Source organism: Patella vulgata, chromosome 1 (genome assembly GCF_932274485.2).
Source record: "Patella vulgata chromosome 1, xgPatVulg1.2, whole genome shotgun sequence".
NCBI classification, from domain to species: Eukaryota; Metazoa; Mollusca; class Gastropoda; family Patellidae; genus Patella; species Patella vulgata.
Window position 1 is genome coordinate 64,704,708 of NC_065879.2, and position 19,771 is coordinate 64,724,478.

The window sequence follows — 19,771 nt, forward strand, 5'->3', positions numbered from 1 at the left end:
TCATGATAACTGTCTTGTGGGGAATGCGTGATTTTTATTCTTGAATTTTGTCCATAATCAGGCGAGTATAAGGTTATTTCTAATATAACTTTATTCAAAAATTAATCTTTTAATGAAACTCAGTGAAAGGGGCAATTTCCCTTTAAATGTAAAGGTCGTAGAACTTTTTACTGTTGTTTGTTTGTTTAGGTGAGTGTATAGATAAAGTTATGTATCTTATCAGTTAATATAAAATTATCAACTATATTTACAGGTCTATAAATTATGAGTTTCATGTTAGAGACGCTTCGCAGTAGTATTAATTTCCGAAAGTTCATAACCCCGAGTGATAAAAATCAGTCCATAGACATGTTCAATAGAATGTTCAGGATTACGAGGACAACTTGTCATTGAGGTGAGATATAACATTTCTTATGAATTGAGCATAACAATTTTCGTATTTTTAATTTTATATTTTAAGCAAACGAAGACGGCCAGTTAAGTCTAAATTCGGATATACTTAATTGATGATTGTGCCCCTGAATCCAGTGCTATACATTTAGGGACCAGCGGTGGCACACTAACCAGGTGGTCTCGGGTTCAGTGGTGCAGGATGGAGACCTTAACAAGGACAGTGTCTAGTCGTTCGGATGGTACGAAAAACTGAAATAACTTGTACACATTGGCGTGCAGGTAATATTACCATTGACCGTTGGAATTCGAATTAAGAGTAGGATACAATGCCGCTGTCCAGACAAAAATTCCTTCATATAGCACACTGTAAGGTTTAAGCCCATCTTTATTAGCTCAGTAGGTGTAGAAAAGTAGGTCGTTAAACCCCATTTCATTTATAATTTTAGATTTGATTGTTGGCGTGTCCATAAATCAGACAACAGTCCACGATATTTGATAACGAATAGACCAAAGCAGCTGACAATATAATGCTAATAATATCCATCGACTTTTTCACCTTTTATACTCAAACTGAGACTTAAGTCTAATCAATCTATTCGTATATATATCCAAACCACAAATCATTCGGTATCTATTTGATCATTAGGAAATATTGATAAGTAAAGATTGTATAATACATCTGACGATAATACTATTGATATATAAAGATTGTATGTGGACTTTGTGGATGGTATTGAAATTGATAACAATTGTATAATGCAAAACATCTGTATGTTATGACCACTATTGTTACAATACTAGATTGTATAATACTAGATATCTGGATTTTATGATTGTTATTGTAATTGTTATAGTCTTGATAAGGATTTATAATAAAGAACAATTGCATCTTCTAATTGTTATTGAAATTGTTTTAATATTGATAAGAATTGAAAAATAGTTGATATATGATCGTTATTGAAATTGTTATAGTTTTAATAAAGATTGTATAAAACCATGATAAAACATAATATCTGGAAGTTATAGGCATTATATTCTTGAAATTATAATTAAAATAAATCCAGTTGAACATTTTGTCATTTTTAGATTAACATGCGGGTAGTGTTTTTACCGGACTAAATGGATTTCAATTTAAAACCACAAATAAATCGGGAACCGCCATGTGGATAAGGAAAGTAAGAATGTTTTTGCGCAAAATACCTCTTCCCACTTAACTTAAGTCAAATATCAACGAGACGTTAAACCCCCATTTCATTCCATTATCGTACTTGATCTTTAAGTGGGACACATCGTCTAAAGCCTAACTCACTGCCTGTCGTACGTGCATTTGTTCGGCATCGCAGAAGATCGCAGACTGGCCGTAGAGACTGTTGGTCCTGCACATACAAAGTTTTCACCAGATTTCTTGCGGCTGGTCTGCGAACTTCCAAACCCCTCGACCCATGTGTGTCAAAACACGTACGGTAGGTTGTGAGCTGGGCTTTAAATAACCCAACAATACAACCGATTATACAACTTACATTGTAGCTGTATGTATAGGCCAGTATGTGTGCTAGTATGTACATATACATAAGACAGAGTTCAGAATAGGGAACTTGGATACCTGAAATCTATTTAACCGCGGCAAACATTTCCTTTATATTATCTATTGCACGCATGACTGCTAGGGAAAGGTTGTTATTGAAATTTACCCCCTATATAAAATAACCCTTCCATAGCCGAACCAACCAGTAGTGACACATTTAATTTGTGTTATGATCTGGCTTGAGACAGAGATGGAAAGAAACAGTCGCAGAAACTACGTCAATTAGGAAAGACAGGTTTGGTTAATGTTTATTCATTGATGATAATTGACATAACGTTTGTTAATAATGATGGCATGGGTCATACTTGAGGCATCATGGTACCGCATCTCATTGAGAGATAGACAGGGATACATAAAACGCATTATGTAAGATGTAGATAAAGACATACATTGTAAATTTCAGTCAAATTACTTCATTCTGAGCGAAGTTATGGGTGTTCGAGGTTTTGACAATATAGTCTCGATTGTCAAGTAACATTGCTACGGGGGGGGGGGGGGGGGGCGAATGGTTAGCATGCCATGTCTGCCATTGAGTCAACTGGCGTTCCTCGGTTGTACGTGACAAGGAGTAGGGTCGCCTGTCCAACTTCGTGGGTTTTTCCCGGGTCCTCCGGTAACTTCCCACTGCTAAAGACCCCTACGCACAAGTTAATTATTGAAATAAACTTGAACCATGTTAGTCCCGAAATGACCTAATTTGTGTCGAGTGGACGTTAACCCCATTTCCCTCTCTCACACCATTGCTACGATAATAAACAATGTTTCTACTCAATTCTTTAAATGACATCTAGACGGTTAACTCTTCATAACGACGTTTCGTAACACATACAGGTCACGTTTTCAAGTTAACTTGAAAACGCGACCTGTATGTGTTATGAAACGTTAAAACGTTAACTTGAAAACGTGACCTGTATGTGTTACGAAACGTCGTTCTTGAAAACGTGACCTGTATGTGTTACGAAACGTCGTTATTAAATAATAGAGAAGTAGTTACATCCATATATACCCTGTGTTGTGTTTTGTTATAAATGTTTCTACTATCAATTTTTTACATTAAATTTTCCAATGACAATTGTGTTTAAATTGATTCAAAACCACGACCATCTGATTTTCTAGAGAGTTGATTTGGACTTGTCATGTAAAAAAAAATGCATCTTTAAATTTATCGAATGACATTCGGAGAAAAACTAAGCCACTTCCGCTAAATATTTCGAAACTAAAGTTTAATCATACAGATTTTGTCCCAATGGAATTTATCGAATGACATTCGGAGTATAACTAGGCCACTTCCGCTAAAGTTTAATCCTACAGATTTTGTACCAATGGAATCGAAATAACTATTTCGATTAGCCAATTTTAAAAGTGCATTATGATGACCTAAATCAAATGCATTTATCTCCTTGATATTCTAGTGGATGTAATCCATCGGAACGTATAATCTTTACGATCTATTCTACTGCACACAATGCAATATATTATACTTACATAATTTACAATGTATTATAACCTTCTTTGTTTACAATGTCCACATATGTCATATCGAGAAGTCACGTGATAGTTTGAAGACATGGACGCCGCCATGTTTAATCATGTGACATGAAAGGTGATGCAATCGACCGGTGAATCGGGCGAAGCATTCGGCTAGTGTGTCTACCCTTAGTCAATACAGTAGCACTTCTTGCCTCGCTAATCTTTAAAGTTTCGTAACTGTTTGAGTTATATATATAATGTAATGACATATATTGTTAATAACAGTTAATACACGTTTTTGTTGCGTTCTGTATTTAAACATACATTTCCTAGAGCTGGACGATATTTCGGTATTTCGATATAAAATCGTCACAGACATAAACACCGTCAAAAATACCGTCTTCAGAAAAATATCGAAAAAACGAACATACCGCGATATATATTTTTCTGGAATATATTTAAAAAAATTTTTTGTTTCTTTTTTATGTTATTTACGATATTTTATTGCTTAATGATGAATAAATACTGTTATAAACTTCAGAGTATTCAATCCACAAAGTTTGCAAATGCCGATAAGGAGCTTTGTTTGCGTCACGTGACTTCTCGCTCACTTTTCCACCCGTAAGAATTATCCCTGTTTCTGTTCAATTTCTATACATCTTGACGAATTGTTTATATCGATACTTTGATTTTCCAAAGGAATCTTTGATTTTAAGATTGAATTAAATTTTAATAAAGCAATATATGCCAACTATATATACATGTATTGAGAGTTCCGGTAGACTGATTATCATTATCATTCAGCGTCTTGACGTGTCATGCATAGCAGTCCGTGATCCGAAAAATCGCTATTTTACTAAATCAGTGGACCCTTTTGGACATAGTACTTATGTTTTATAGTTTAATCAAGAAGGTATACGTTTGAATGAGAAAAACGAGTTTGCAAGGGTAAATGAACAAAATCCATTAAAATATGCAGGGCCGAAGAACACAAACTTTTTAAAAAAAAATTTGTGCCCCTTCATATGTAAATATTTTTAATTTAAATAAAATATTGTAATTAATATTTTGAAAATTAAAATTGTAATAAACAACAGCTTTAGCAAGTTTTCGTGGCTATATAGATCTGTGTTTGAACCAGCTCATTAAAGTAGCTAAGTCTCTAACTCAGTATCATCCAAAGTCTTCGATATTGAAAACACGAATTATTTGTCATTTTAAATCAACATTGGTGTTGTTATCATATTGTGAAAAGATGGGCTTCTGATAACCAATATTTAAGACAAAATAAACATTTACCATTGGTACACGAATCGTGTACCATAATGGTTTTCAGCGCATTTTGTACTAAGACAGTCGAAGAACGAGGCTAGACATATTCCATAAGTCATGTCAAACGGTGAGACCATATTCTTATCTGGCGAGCATGCGCAATAAATACTATCGGCGTAGATTGAAATAACCAGACGCTAGAGATTGCCATTCGATGGACACTTCTGGCGTATTTCGCCGAACATAACTGATTTGAAATTAAAGTAAAACGATTCAATGTAAATCAGTTTATATATATTCATATTACATTATTATATGCGTTGCGACCCATTTGTATCAATTTTTAGGTCCCAAATATTAGCGACTTAGCTCCTTTAAATTTCGTTTGTAAATTCGGTACTGTCTAAAAATAACATTGACTAGAAAGTGTCAATTGAACACTCCAGGGGTATTTCCAAATTTTATGCATGTTTATTTACATTTAAAAGGTGATAAAAGTATTGACATTTTATAAAATATCGCGATATAGTGATTATATATTCTTTTTAAAAAATATCGCGTAGACTGTATATATGTCTATATTTGCAATTCTAACTGCACTCAGTTGAAGGTCGCGGGTTCGATGCCAGTGTTGGCCGAGAAAGTTAATCGGATTTTCCGGCGTGGTTTCCCCTGGTCAGTGGTGCAGAACGGGGGGCCTGATAAAGACAGCTGTCTAGTCATTCGAATGGGACGAAAAGCCGAGTTACCGTGTACACATTGGCATGCACGTAAAAGATCCATTGGAAGTTAGAATTCGATATAAGAGTAGGCCGTAGCGCTGCTGTCCGGCCAAAATTACCCTTATAGCACACTGTATGAGGATGCCCGTCTCCATTAGCCCAGTCGATAAACCCCATTTCATTTCGGTCTGCTGACATAGGGATACCTATTGGTTATGGTCAACGTTAGGTACTTTTTTTTAAGTATCTGAATCATCGACTTCATTTTCAAGTACGACCCGTAGAGCTAAGCACTAATGCATGTCGTGTCAATGTGATGTACAGTAAAGAGCTCTAAAGGGAGGTAATAACACCACAGTCTAAATAACACCACAGTCATCAAGTGACTCCCAGTCGGACGAAAGACGTTAAAGTTACACAATCGGTTTATTTTTAGATTTTTATTTTAACTTTTCAAGACCCGCTTTTATCTTATAAATTAAACACTGCCGTGAAGAGAGATAAAATGACAAATGTATCAAGTTTTTAGTTGTTTAACATCCACTCAACGACAACCAAGACTCAGTATTGAGTTTGCACCCAATTAGATATGCAAGTTAATCACAGGAAATGGTCAATTTTCTTGTGCTTTGTGGATACCATGCCCATGTATTGAAGGCAATGACATAGGCTGTCCTGTTCTGAAAATGAACAACTTCTGATACCTTAGTACATATGTGCCGGCTTGACATGGCAGTTAACTCTGATGTAGCCTTGTTTTCCAGCCAGCATCTAGACCATGTCTGTCTGTTATTTTACACTTTGTTTCAGATTAACAACGATTTGTTTAAACTGATCTGAGTCATGGATAAGAAAAACAGAAACGGAGAATATTCTCCTCCGGCGGAACAGAATAAAGATGACCAGGATACAGAATGTGGCATGGGGTCATGTGAACCAACTAAACTAAAATGTTGTGCGACCATGGGATGTTTTACCGCTGTATATGGTCTGTCAGGACTTGTGACATCATCTTTACAGATCTATATCAATTCTCAGATTACGACAATCGAGAGACAGTTCGGTTTTAGTAGTTCTGTTAGTGGATTAATTCTGTCAAGTAACGATATAGGTTATCTTTTAACCACACTGTTTATGAGTTATATTGCCAGAAAAACACATATCCCACGTGTTTTAGCCTTATCCACCATGTTTTTCGGATTTTCGGGACTTATTTGCAGCATTCCGCACTTCATGGATATGGATAGCTTTCGACTGAGTTACCGAGAGGGAAATATAACTACAATGACAGCAAGTCCTCTACAAAGTGGATCTCTTTGTTTGAATAATACTTTTAGTGGTGTGAACGAGACGCTTCTTCATTGTGGAACAACTGAAAATATTAATAAAAACGCCACCATAAGAACCGTGGCCATATTGTTATTATCGATAGGGATGTGTTTACAGGGTTTCGGTAAATCGCCTAGATATCCTTTCCTGGCAACCTATGTTGATGATAATGTCGAACAAACAAAGACCCCACTTTATCTCGGTAAGTTAACATTAATTTATCTCGTTAAACGAACATTTTATTTCGTTAAGTTAACATCTTATCTCGTTTTTATGTTAAAAATTCGAAATTTAATTTAAACGAAACTTAATTTATTTACCCAAATCATATTGATTTTACATTTTTACATATGAATACACCACACCACCTTTTTATATACTGGGTGCTCAGGGGGGTCAACCTAGCTGAAAAGTGTACCAATTTTCCCCTTAATGGTATAAATGCATGTATATCTGGTATCATCAGAATGTAAGTGTACCGTACATTTCAGGTATTACAAAAACACCCTGACATAGATTTGTAGTGTTGGGGTACCCATGACAGAACTATGTAATTGTCAGAACAGTGCCCGCTAATCTATCCTAGTTTGGGGCGTGGCATTTTAGGGCGTGTCTGTTAGGGGTAACCCACCGCACAAACTGTCTGGCAATGGTCATTCATGATCCCTGTGGTGGTATGAAACAACTCCAAAGCTTTTTTATCATTGAATCGACTGGCGTGGTTTCTAATCCCCGGTTGTGCGTGGCAAGGAGTAGGGTCGCCTGTCCAACCTCGTGGGTTTTCTCCGGGTCCTCCGGTTTCCTCCCACTGCTAAAGACCCCAACGCGCAAGCGAATTATTGAAATAAAATTAAACCATATGTTAGTCCCGAAATGACCTAGTTTGTGTCGAGTGGACGTTAAACCCTATTTCTCTCTCTCTCTCCAAAGCTGTTTTAGGTGGTACAGATTTCAGCTAATCTAGACTAGCTGTGGTTTGGAAATTAGATAACTCTTGTCCGGAATATTCCCCCCACTACAAATGTCTGGCAATTACATAGTTCTGTCAGGGGTATCCTACCACCAGAAATGTAAATCCATGAAGATGTACGGTACACGGTACACTACTGTACGATTTTCTTGTGGTACACTTTTGAGCTAATCTAGCCTAGTGGGAGGGGGCATGACATTTTGGGCGTGGAATACAACACCCACCACCAGATACCCGACAGACTTTCATTCTGATGATACCAGATATGCATGCATTGATACCATATAGGAGAAAATTTGTATACTTTTCAGCCAAGTTTCCCCCCTCCACACCCGGGCTCCTGGTCTATTATGACTACGCGTTGCCTTCACATTTTGAATTAAAGTGAACCAACTTCTATTCATTTTGTTTTGATTTGGCATTTTTTACATCTGGAAATTAAGGTTTTATATTCCTTTAGGTATTATATCAAGTGTGGGAATATTTGGGCCAGCTCTAGGTTTTACGCTAGGTGGCGTCTTCAGTAAAATTTATGTAACACTCGAAGGTAAGTTAATCAGGATAATTATGTTTTGCTACATGGTCATGCTAATCACAAGATATCCGACCGATGTAAGATTTTAAAACTATGAGCAGGCCAAATGTGATGCTTTACGGTATGCTTTTCTGCAACAGATTCAGGTAATTTTCCCTTATAGCACACAGGCGTATATCCGTATCCATTAGCCCGGACGAAGTAAAAAATAAGTAGGACTTTTAACCCCATTTCATTTGATGCAACATGACATTCCTTTACAGTTAAATATATTGTGGCTTGACTGATAACTGCGACTGAACCATAAACTATTATTATTATTATATATGCACATCATCTCCCATGGGGCCTCCCATAGCGTTGAGATAATATAGCCACAGCCCTGGTTTAACATGGGATTTCTATTAAATGTATAGTTGAATCCAAGAAGTAAATGTGGTCAGTGAGTTTGATCAATCATATTATTTTTCCTTTTTTATCTGCAGAAACCAACATGTCTCTTAGAGATCCAAGATGGATAGGCGCATGGTGGCTAGGATTCTTATTTTTCGGTTCGATTGGTGTAATAGCAGGAATCCCGCTATTATGTTTTCCAAGAAAGATGAGAAGTCGACCAAAAAATCTAGACAATCTAAAAACCAAAAAAGCAGTGAAATCCAATAACAAATGTGCAGAATTGAAAGGTAGAAACTTCCGTTGTTTTATGGAATGGATGATTCGCCACTCTGATGACCAATATTTCTTTTTCACCAAATCATCTATTATGTTCAATAACTAATCCTGCGTGTGTTGTCAATATCGTATGGCTTCAGTCTATATTTCACATGTAGTTCGTATTTGGGGATTATTATAGTCTATGTAACACGTATAATTGTTTGTATTTGGGGATTATTATTACACGTGTTATATGTATTTTGAGATAATTATAGTCTATATTACATGTGTTTGTGTTTGGAAATTAGTATGGTATATATTACACACGTTGTTTGTATTTCTGGATTAATGCAGAATATATTATTACAAGTGTTCTTTGTATTTCTTGATTAATACAGAATACATGTATATTACAAGATTTCTTTGTAATTCTGGATTAATACAAAATATATTAGTAGTGTTCTTTGCATTTTTGGATAAATACAGAATATATTACAAATATTCTTTGCATTTCTGGATTAATATTGTCTAAAACGACAACAGATGAAGACATTAAGGGCTATAAATAAGGAACCAAAATAAACAACACTGAATAAAGAGCTGTTTGGTTATCCATACAATATATATTCTTCAAAAAAAAGTACATGTATATTACAAGTGTAGTTTGTATTTCTTAATTATTGCAATGTATATTACACGTTTTGTTAAAATATGTTCTCTACCTGTATGCTTTTATATATTTCAGGATTATTTAAGTCGATTTTTCGTCTGTTGAGCAGCCCTATCTATATGTGTTGTACTTTATCTACATGTGTTATATTGTTCTCCATCAGCGGCATGTTGGCCTTTTTACCTAAATATCTTGAATCACATTTTCATATACCAACCTGGAAGGCCAATGTTCTATTAGGTAGATATAATTTCTACTGTTTTTATTTAGAATTGACATGCAAGTTAGATCAACCCAGGACTACTGATTTTATGTGAAGAAATGATCAAAATGTATACTAATTTAGATTAGCAAAACAGAATACTTCGATTTATACCTAAATAAATGGTTTAGCGATTTATGATGTCCCTACTATTGGCTCTAAGAATTGTGAATTCATTTCGGTACATGATTTAAAACAAATATCGTAAATATTAAAGGCGCCGAGCAAGGATTAAAGTTTGTTTTTTTATCAATCTATAGCAACGTATTTCAAAGTGTACAATTGAAATTACATGATTTACTGGTAAAATTCAACGATAACAAACTAGGTTACGAGATTGAATTAATTAAAATTATATTATTATTATTATTTTAAGTACCGTAAATGATGCTTTAAACTGGCGGTATTTTAACGTCTAAATTAAAACTGACACCCATGACGTGTTTAAAACTGGTTACTGGAGTCACCTTTTTCTCGTTATTATTATCTTAGGTACCGTAAATGTTTTTGGAGCTGCAAGTGGTGCTTTAACTGGCGGTATTTTAACGTCGAAATTAAAACTGACACCCATGACGTGCTTAAAGCTGGTTACTGGAGTCACCTTTTTCTCGTCGTTTATTATAGCTACTGGGTATTTTATAACATGTCCTAAACCAGAAATCAATCAGGGATTATCAAGGTATGTAATCAACAAGACCCTAAATCTGTTTTGTGATGGATTGATATGGGGTTTAACGTTTTGCCAAGACGGTGACACTACGGCCTTCTCTTATATCGAATTCCAACTGCCAGTCGATCTTTTACGTGCACACCAATATGTACACGGGATCTCGGTTTTTCGTCCCCATACGAAGGACTAAACGTTGTCCCTTGCCAGACCCTAAGTCCTGTACCACTGACAAGGAGGAACCACGCCGGAAAATCCCGGTCAGCTAGTCAACATTTTACCCAAAGGGGGAATCACGGTGGCTAAGTAGGTAAGACGCTGGCTCGCTAGCCTGGAGGTCGGGTGTTCGATCCCTGCACTGGCCGAGAAAATTCATCCTAATTTTCAGGCGTGGTTCCCCCTTGTCAGTGATGCAGAACGGAGGACCTGACAAGGACAGCTGTCTAGTCGTTCGGATGGGACGAAAACCGGGGTCCCGTGTACAAATTGGTGTGTACGTAAAAGATCCATTGACAGTTTGAATTCGATATAAGAGTAGGCCGTAGTGCCGCTGTCTGGGCAAAATTTACCCCATTACACACTGTATACACTGTATGACGTATGTCAGTCTTCATTAGTCCAGTTCGGAGCAGAACAGTAGGACGCTAATCCCCATTTCATTTCATTTCATTTTTTCTCACTGAGCTACCGTGGCCCCCAAATCTATTTTGTACTAGCATTATTGACATTTATCTATTCAGTTTCTTGCATGATGTAACGAGTCCTTTATGGTACTTGCAAAATTATTTATTTTTGTAACTTGTAGAAAGAGATAGAAAGAGATTAACGCAATAAGTCTATAACACTTTGTTACGAGAACCATTACGCGATAATCCGGTAAGGCACAGGCATATAACTTTGCCTTTCTTCGCCCCAATACTGTTGTGATGTCGGGATTTGGCAATGGTGAGATTTTACATAGACATATCCACTAACAGTGTTCGAAAGTGATATAGAATATTATTCAGAACTTACACAACTAGTAAGGAACAATCCCCGGTATCGCCAGACCACCCCACTATCCCCTGAGTTAATCTATGGGGGAGACACGTATTCAAGTTGTCTGTCCTTGATGTTTGTGCTATGTATATACATTCTGTTTTAAAATGGATTAAAGTAAATTAGCATGTAGGCCTACTAAACTCTATTTGGAGAGGGAGAGGGGGAGAGGGAGAGGGGGAGAGGGAGAGAGAGAGGGGGCGGGAGGGGGGTGTATAAAATGTCTTAGTACGAAATTCCAGTTATCGTGTCATACATCATTGGAAAATAATATGTTTCTATAGCTCTTTGAATCTATCAGTTAATTCCTAACACATACATGATTACGTGTGTATCCTTATAGTGTGCTGGCTTATAATATGTCAGGTTGATCTTGGCATATTGTTGTGAACATGAACAATGCGGTTAAGGCCGGTTTGTAAACTGTTTTTTGATTGCTTCGCAGACTCAAGTGTCTGTCAAGGGCAGATGATTTGAATACGTGAATGCTCCATAGATTAACCCAGGGTATAATGGAGTAGCACGGAATGAGGATCATACTATACCACCGGAGGGACGTATATCACAATTGAATATATTATTATATTTCATAACTTATATAACAAGTGACATATAATAAAATACCGTATCTGAACTGTATAACACAGTGTGCATATAATATATTACATTTCAGAACTTATATAACTACCAAGGAGTACAATACAACACAGTGTGATATAGATCTATGTGGGTGTGATAATGAGAGATATTTCCCAGTTTGTGGCTCTGATAATCAAAATTATTTTTCACCGTGTCATGCTGGCTGTACTATTAACGATAATATGGTAAGATCTAAAACTAGGTAACTTATAAATCAGTAAGACACCCTTTCAATCTACGCGTTTTCACCAGCAGGAAAATGTGCGATGTGTACTGAAAACCCGCTTTAACGTTTATTCAACCCCAAGTAAGAGACATCATAAGTGAGGATTTCTCTCTGCACAGCGTGGAGTCCGATATTGTTTTCGCTTTATTTTTTAAAATAATATTGGCACACACCATGTTCCAGCGGAATATTCAGCAACAAGAGCGATTGATTGACTTAGTAGAAGTTGAACAGAAACACCCGGCTCGACACGCATGCTCACAGTAGACACGAGACAAACCGTGCGAAAAAAACTGTGAAAAAGACGCTTACATTACATGGAAACTAGAGACTTTTGGCAAACGTAAATTCCTGGTCCGTATCGCGTACCGTAACGATTTTGCGTGTGACGTAATCAATGCGTGTGTAATTCTCATACGTGATACGGCACACGGATACGGCAGCACGTATCGAACAGCTTTCATACGGAAAAGGTCCGTATAACATCGTCGTCTTTTTACCGTATGTTTTGCTACTTTTAGACGCTGAAATATTGTGCCGTAGCGTTTTTATGACTATATGTGTATCCTAGAACACGAAGGTATATATTTGACGTGATTTTAACCATGGCAAAGACTGGAATTTAATCATTACTTTTGTTGAGCTTTTCGCGGAATTTTCATATTTTTCCTGTCTGTCTGCAAGCTGGTTGATCTACATGCTAAATTTAGGGAGCCGGGACCTGTGGGACTTAACAAATCTGTAAAAGGGGTATATACTTTCTGAAATGATACATTAGTGAAACCAAAATTGTTGTCGAGTCGAAGTCGAAGATTTTTAATAAGATTCGACACTAATTTTTAATTATTTTTTTTAAATAACTCAGCGACTGTCGAAAGACTTCACTCCCTTCAGGAATTTGAAGGCTAGATACTTGACTAGTTCTGATGTTGATCTTGGTAGATAACTGCCATTATGCTGTAACAGAACTACGCTCAGCTCAGCTACCCATACGTACGCGGCGCGAAAATCTGCCAAAACTCTAAAACTAAATTAACGCAACGTATCACGTGACGATACGGATACGTTATAAGGATGGGAAAAATTCCACTTGCCAAAAGTCTCTATTGTCCCATTGAATTTACATTATGGGAGCCACGGTGGCCCAGTGAATAAGACGTTGGCTCGCTATACTGAAGGTCCCGGGTTCGATCCCTGTGTTGACCGAGAAAGTTCATCGGGATTTGCCGGAGGGGATTCTCTTCTAAGTGGTGCAGGGACAACGTATTTTCGTCCAGGTGGGACCTAAAACCGAGGTTCCGTGCCGTATACACATTGGCGTACACGTAAAAGAACCATGATCAGTTGGAATTCGATATAATAGTAGGACGTAGTGCCGCTGCCCGAGCACAATTTCTCTCCCAGCACACAATCGTATACATCCATTTTCATTAGTATAGTCGGTTCAGAACAGTAGGACGTTAATCCTAGTCTCATTTCATTACAAATTTGCATTAGGATGAATTTTTTCCACCGACGACAACGCGTCCATGAAAGGTGAGCTAATTCACCGATGGGTTGACCGATTTTTCAAATATTTTGGTGTATAATATTTCGCCGACGGCAACGCGTATATGGAAGGTGAGCTAATTCACCGATGAGTTACCGATTTTTCAAATATTTTGGTGTATAATTTTTAAAAGCTAATTTTAAGCCGTTCGTAAGATATAATTATCAATTTGAGATGATTAAGACAAACCTGCGTCCAACCTTCGGTGAGATATAGAATACATTTAACATGTTCGATGTAACTGTATAGTCAAACAACGGGAAATCGGCAAATTATTTTTACGGTCGGAGAATATCTCAAAAATGCAGGGCCCTTTTTAACCATATTATTATTGTTGTACTTTCTAGTTGTTTACCAATTGTTCGTGTATTGAAGATGAAAAATCTACGGCAGAACCAGGTTTATGTGTAGGAGAATGTCCTTTAATATGGCCATATGTCGCCTTTAACTTTGTCGGTGCCTTTGTATCGACTTTGATAATATTACCAAACTTCGTTATATCCGTCAGGTAAGAATTTTAATGTTTATCCAATGCAAACAAATTCTCGGAATTATTGAGTCAACACAGTACTACCCATTCAAAAACTATTTTTATATAATCAGATATTACTGATTTTTTTTTTATTCTAGATTGTCCTTATGGTTAATATTTTTGGTAATCTGTTATTTTCCTCCTGTTTGTTTATATGTTCGTTATAATGAATTACAAAACATAACGAGTTATCGTCCTTTGATTACACACCTATTGGCCATATCCTATAAATTCTTTTGATATGAGTTTCATATATTATATATTACAGAAGTATCAAAGAATCCGATAAGCCGTTAGGAATCGGCATGTCAGCTTTCTTAGCTACATTACTAGGTTTGTATTTCTTTCCACAATTCGAACCAGGATTTCGAAAGCTTCTGGATAGCTTTAAGCAATGAAATACGATGCTTCAAAAAATGCAGGGATGGTTGAAAAGAAGCCTACGCATTATTTTTACCCCACCCCAAAGGCATTCCCGAACCCCACCCACACTAGAATTGTTAACGTAATGAGCTACTTTAATTAAAACGACGCGAAACAAAATAATGAAATATTTGTTTATGTCACTGTGTGACTCCGTAACCGGTTTGGCCCAGTAAACAATTGTACGGATAATAACCCGTTGAGCTTTCGGGAAGCTCGTTAGCAAAGTATTGTCATAATGGCAATGAAACAAGGCTAACACAATGACTAATCAGTTCTCGCCTGTTATAAAAAAGGTTCCATATGAAAGCATGGAGCACATAGAATAGTAACTGATGCCTTTCCACTTAATCCAATATATCAGCAACAAACCCTATGCCAAAGACCATATTAATGTCTAGCATATAACTGGCCTCACTATAATTTAGCGCCAATTAAATAAATGTGTTTGACGTCACTGGCATCCGATAGATTAAGCTATAAAGTAAAAATGAAGACCGTATCTTTCGGTTTCTGTGAGACCATGTTACTCCATTATAAAATAAAATTGTGGTCACTGCCCCAATAGTTTTCTCCAATTTTAATTCTGGTTTGCTTACACTTCTAACTATACATGGCATAATGGAAAGTTATATAACTGGCCTTACTATAATTTATCGCCAAGTAAATAAAGGCGTTTTGGCGTCACTGGCATACGATAGATTAAGCTATGAATTAAAAATGAAGAACGTATCTTTCGGTTTTTGTGAGAACATGTTACTTCTTTATAAAATAAAATTGTGGTCACAGCCCCAATAGGTTTCTCCGGTTTTAATTTTTGTTTGCTTACACTTCTAACTATACCTTTATTATAAAGTGGCATTAGGTAAGATTCGATAAAGAGCTGACAGTTTTCGCTATATTAGTTAAAAATAGGTAATGAGAAGGGAATATATTAAATATCTCGATCAAATAACTTCACTCTGAGCCGTGACATCGGCGATACAATAACAGTGTAGCCTCAATTGTCATTGCTACCGTTTTTACGATAATAAACCAAGCCTTGATTAGCCATGTTTACGGTAAATCATCAACAGCAAAACTTATTTAAATCTACTGAATATCAAAGCCATCCGATGGCATCGAGAGTTTATTACGGTCTTGTTAAGTTAATTAATATCTAATTAATAATTTATATAAAATTTAAGTGGCTAAAGAAAGACCTGCAATAGACAGATTTGGCTCTTGCATAATGCCTGTTTAATTCTCTGAAATCTAACTTTGCAGAAGCTAACCCCTGTTCATTGGCTAGATGAAAGGTCAATTTAACACCAACTTCTTAAATATGTCATTCGACCGTAATGTTTTATAGAAACTACTGGATATCTCTATACACAATTAGCCTGGAGGTCGCGTGTTCGATCCCTGCATTGGCCGAGAAAGTTCATCCAGATTTTCCGGCGTGGTTCCCCCCCCCCCTCTTGTCAGTGATGCAGGACGGAGGACCTGACAATGACAGCTGTCTGTAGTCATTCGGATTGGACGAAAAGCCGAGGTCCCGTGGACACATTGGCGTGCACGTAAAAGATCCCTTGACAGTTGGAATTCGATATAAGAGTAGGCCGTAGTGCCGCTGTCCGGGCAAAATTTCACTCTAGCACACTGTATGGTGTATGGTCGTCTTCATTAGCCCTCCTCGACTGCAACCAATATTAACGTAGGTCGGTTCAATATGTTCAGTTAACCCTTGTGCTAGATTCAAACTAGCTGAACGACCAGCCATTTTATTAAGGGGACTTTTCATTTGGTACTAGTATCATCTTGGTTGATTTTAGCATTGTTTTCCTTTTGATTTATTTTCAATTCAGCTTGTTCGTGATACGTGTGTTTATGGTGATCATAAATGTTATAATTATATAGGTTGGTTTCCGGGACCGGTGGTTTATGGGAAGATCATTGATACCACGTGCTTGATTTGGTCTGACACGTGTACAGGAAAGGGGGCGTGCAGTATGTATGATATAGATGACCTGAGAGTGAAATACCATACATTATTTGTCGGTGCTCGATGTATTGCAACCCTGTTCTATGTGGTTGCTCTTATTATTGCTTTAAAGAAGAAACAACCATTTTTCGTGGACAGAAAAGATAACCCTGCGGAGATGGAAATGATGATCGTAAAGAAAAATGATATACTCAAAACAAAAGGAACAAAAGTTTAAAGACGGCCGACATTCAAAATTAATTTTCATATTAATTGTGGACGTTATTGGGTACTTAAATTACCGTGCGGTTGATTCTAAAGTGTTAATGAAAATGGCAAGACTAATTTATGTCTGTTGACTACCAATATTTGCCATAGGGAATCCTTCATTCACAGATGATTGTGGAAATTCTAGTTGCTTCCTTTGATTTATGCTCTTTGTATTGATAATTCTTTGGCTGTTTACCGTTTTACCGTTAATTTGAGATATCACCAGTTACTTCCCTTGAGTTGAGAATGGTTTCAGACCACCAATTTTTTGCCTATTGACGTCACTGTTAAATAGCTGTAACATTACAGACTGTAGCGTTTTGTTTAACATTCCGTTGGTTCCAATTTGTATAGGCACAAAGGGGACCGCATTTGGTAATCTCTGCATCATACTTTAGTAGGGGGTTGACTGTTTAGATTTTTTGCTATGAGGATTTGATGTTGACTGGGGTCAAGAAATGAAAAAAAAAGTCAACCGAAAAAATGCAGAAAAGAGTAGATAACAATTAAAGGAAAAATTGTCTATTTATAACTCGCACTACATCATGGAATAAGGGGAAATAATTACCGACCTTGGGCCATATCTGAAAGTACATCCCTTGGATTAATCGTGTGTCGCAACATGAAGGCTAATACTGGCATGAAATATGACGTGACAGTCACTGTCTTCTTTCATATAGTTCGTCATATAACCAGTAAGTTCCGTCTTAATATCTTAGAAAAATACAGTAAATGCAAATATATTTTTTTATAACCATATATAATACCTATATTATTATAATAACAAATATATTCCTAATCATTATTTACAATTTTCTACTATTTACTATTTTTATTGATGATACTCTAATCCATTGATTCGAGAAATAAACAATTTTAAGTCCCCAAAGCTTGAGTTATTTTTAGAATTAAAGCCTCATTTTAAGGGTTAATCATATGAAATTAACCCTCTGCTAATCTGAAGGGCATACTAAGGAAATTCAACCTGGGCAGCGGCGCCACGGTCTACTCTTATTTCGATTCAAATGGTCAATGGCTAATTAACGTGCATGCCGATGTGTATCACGCTGGCAACACCAGTATCGAACCTAGATGATCGGTTTCGTGAGCCAGCGCCTATATTCATTGAGCCATCGTTGCCCTCGGCTAGTGTGCCAGATAAGAATACGAGACCTCAATGCTTCATGCGCGACCATCGTAACCATTTCTAACAAAAGTTATGCTAATAATTGACCGACCATGTCCTGGGTGATATATACATGTATATATATATATTTTAACATCGACTATTGAATCGATTCGTGGTCTTTGACGAGTAATTGTCGACAAACAGAGGATATGAAATTATCATAATAGTGCCACAAGGCAATGTATACCTTAATGAAATACGGCTACTTGTTTGGTGGTGGGGGCGGGGGTAAGCGGTCTGAAATTGTATCATTGCCTTCGCGTTTTAAGAGGGTCTTGTTTTAAGCGTACCTAGTTTGTTTTAAGATAATTTAAGACAGAATTGTATAGTGCGTAATCATGCATTTTGATTACATAAGATGCCTCGCAATCGGCCTCATTACAATCATGGACAATAGTGTCATATCACAGAGCATAGCTGCGTTTCAGGGGTAACAGCATAAAATGGTGCCAAGAATCCACCCGCAAGTCATCTATACCCTTCTAGAAGACCCAAATAATCGCCATCCAAGACTTAGTGCCATGTGTGGATGGACATCTGCTTTGTTGTGATTATCATTTCATTATGGTATGTATTCGTAGGAAGTTGGTCGACTTGGACATGGACAAAATCATCAGAATGTTATACTTTAGCTATATATGAAATATGCAGCTTTAAATTACATTATACCGTATTCCTAATAAATGTTATCGCTTCTTTTTATCGTGTTTGTCATGTTCCAATTGCTTAGTCATGGTAAAAAAAACATTAATTTTATCTATCTCTGATTAATTTTTTTATTTCCGTTTTTTTTTTAAATGTGGGAAATGGCCAGGTGTCAGAACCCTTATAAAACTAAAAGAACAGTTAGTGAAAATTATTAGCGTGAATTGATCCAAGTAAAATGAGGCCATTAATCAAGCAAATCATTTTTCTTCTTGTTTTGATTTTGTGTATTGGTGATTTTTCTTTCTAATATCTGAACCTTACTGATTTTCAATTCAAGGACAGTAAAGATTATGTGACACCTTTTCTGTATATAATTCATTCACGAAAAAAATTATCAGTTTTCTATAACTTTAAATACTACTCTTTACAATATATTCTTGCAAAAGTTGCGTCCAATTCAAGGACAGTAAAGATTATGTGACACCTTTTCTGTATATAATTCATTCACGAAAAAAATTATCAGTTTTCTATAACTTTAAATACTACTCTTTACAATATATTCTTGCAAAAGTTGCGTCCATTTAAAAAAGGCTTTTTATACGGCCACATTTCGTGCAGGGATATATTGTCTTGAATATTGTCCGTTCACAATTCTTGTAAACGCTCTGTAGGTAAGAAGTTTAGGGACTTTATTTCAAATTTGCCAGCATTGTTTGGATAGTTATGAATAATTGCCCCTATTCGACTATTCGCAGAGTTAAGACC

General features: G+C 36.5%; 1 protein-coding gene across 3 annotated transcripts; it reads left to right on the forward strand.

Moving 5' to 3' along the window:
• Positions 1 to 264: 264 nt before the first annotated feature.
• On the forward strand, positions 265 to 18,049 carry LOC126824703 (solute carrier organic anion transporter family member 2A1). 3 transcript variants are annotated; one of them, XM_050554152.2, is made up of 10 exons: positions 265 to 394; positions 6,253 to 6,973; positions 8,202 to 8,288; positions 8,762 to 8,959; positions 9,676 to 9,840; positions 10,355 to 10,541; positions 12,241 to 12,391; positions 14,329 to 14,489; positions 14,782 to 14,846; positions 16,836 to 18,049. In XM_050554152.2, the coding sequence occupies exons 2-10, from the start codon at positions 6,286 to 6,288 to the stop codon at positions 17,135 to 17,137; spliced, it is 2,004 nt and encodes a 667-aa protein (XP_050410109.2). In that variant the 5' UTR covers positions 265 to 394; positions 6,253 to 6,285; the 3' UTR covers positions 17,138 to 18,049. The 3 variants fall into 3 exon arrangements, with proteins under 3 accessions (XP_050410109.2, XP_055959524.1, XP_050410028.2); XM_050554071.2 differs by lacking the exon at positions 265 to 394 and adding an exon at positions 2,055 to 2,213; XM_056103549.1 differs by lacking the exons at positions 6,253 to 6,973; positions 8,202 to 8,288; positions 8,762 to 8,959 and having other exon boundaries at positions 349 to 394.
• Positions 18,050 to 19,771: the final 1,722 nt, after the last annotated feature.

Coding starts and splice junctions, on each gene's coding strand:
- LOC126824703 (XM_050554152.2), top strand. CDS start 6,286: ATGGATAAGAAAAACAGAAACGGAGAATATTCTCCTCCGGCGGAACAG. Junction 9,841..10,354: donor GAAGGCCAATGTTCTATTAG/GTAGATATAATT, acceptor TTATTATCTTAG/GTACCGTAAATGTTTTTGGA. Junction 14,490..14,781: donor AACTTCGTTATATCCGTCAG/GTAAGAATTTTA, acceptor TATATATTACAG/AAGTATCAAAGAATCCGATA.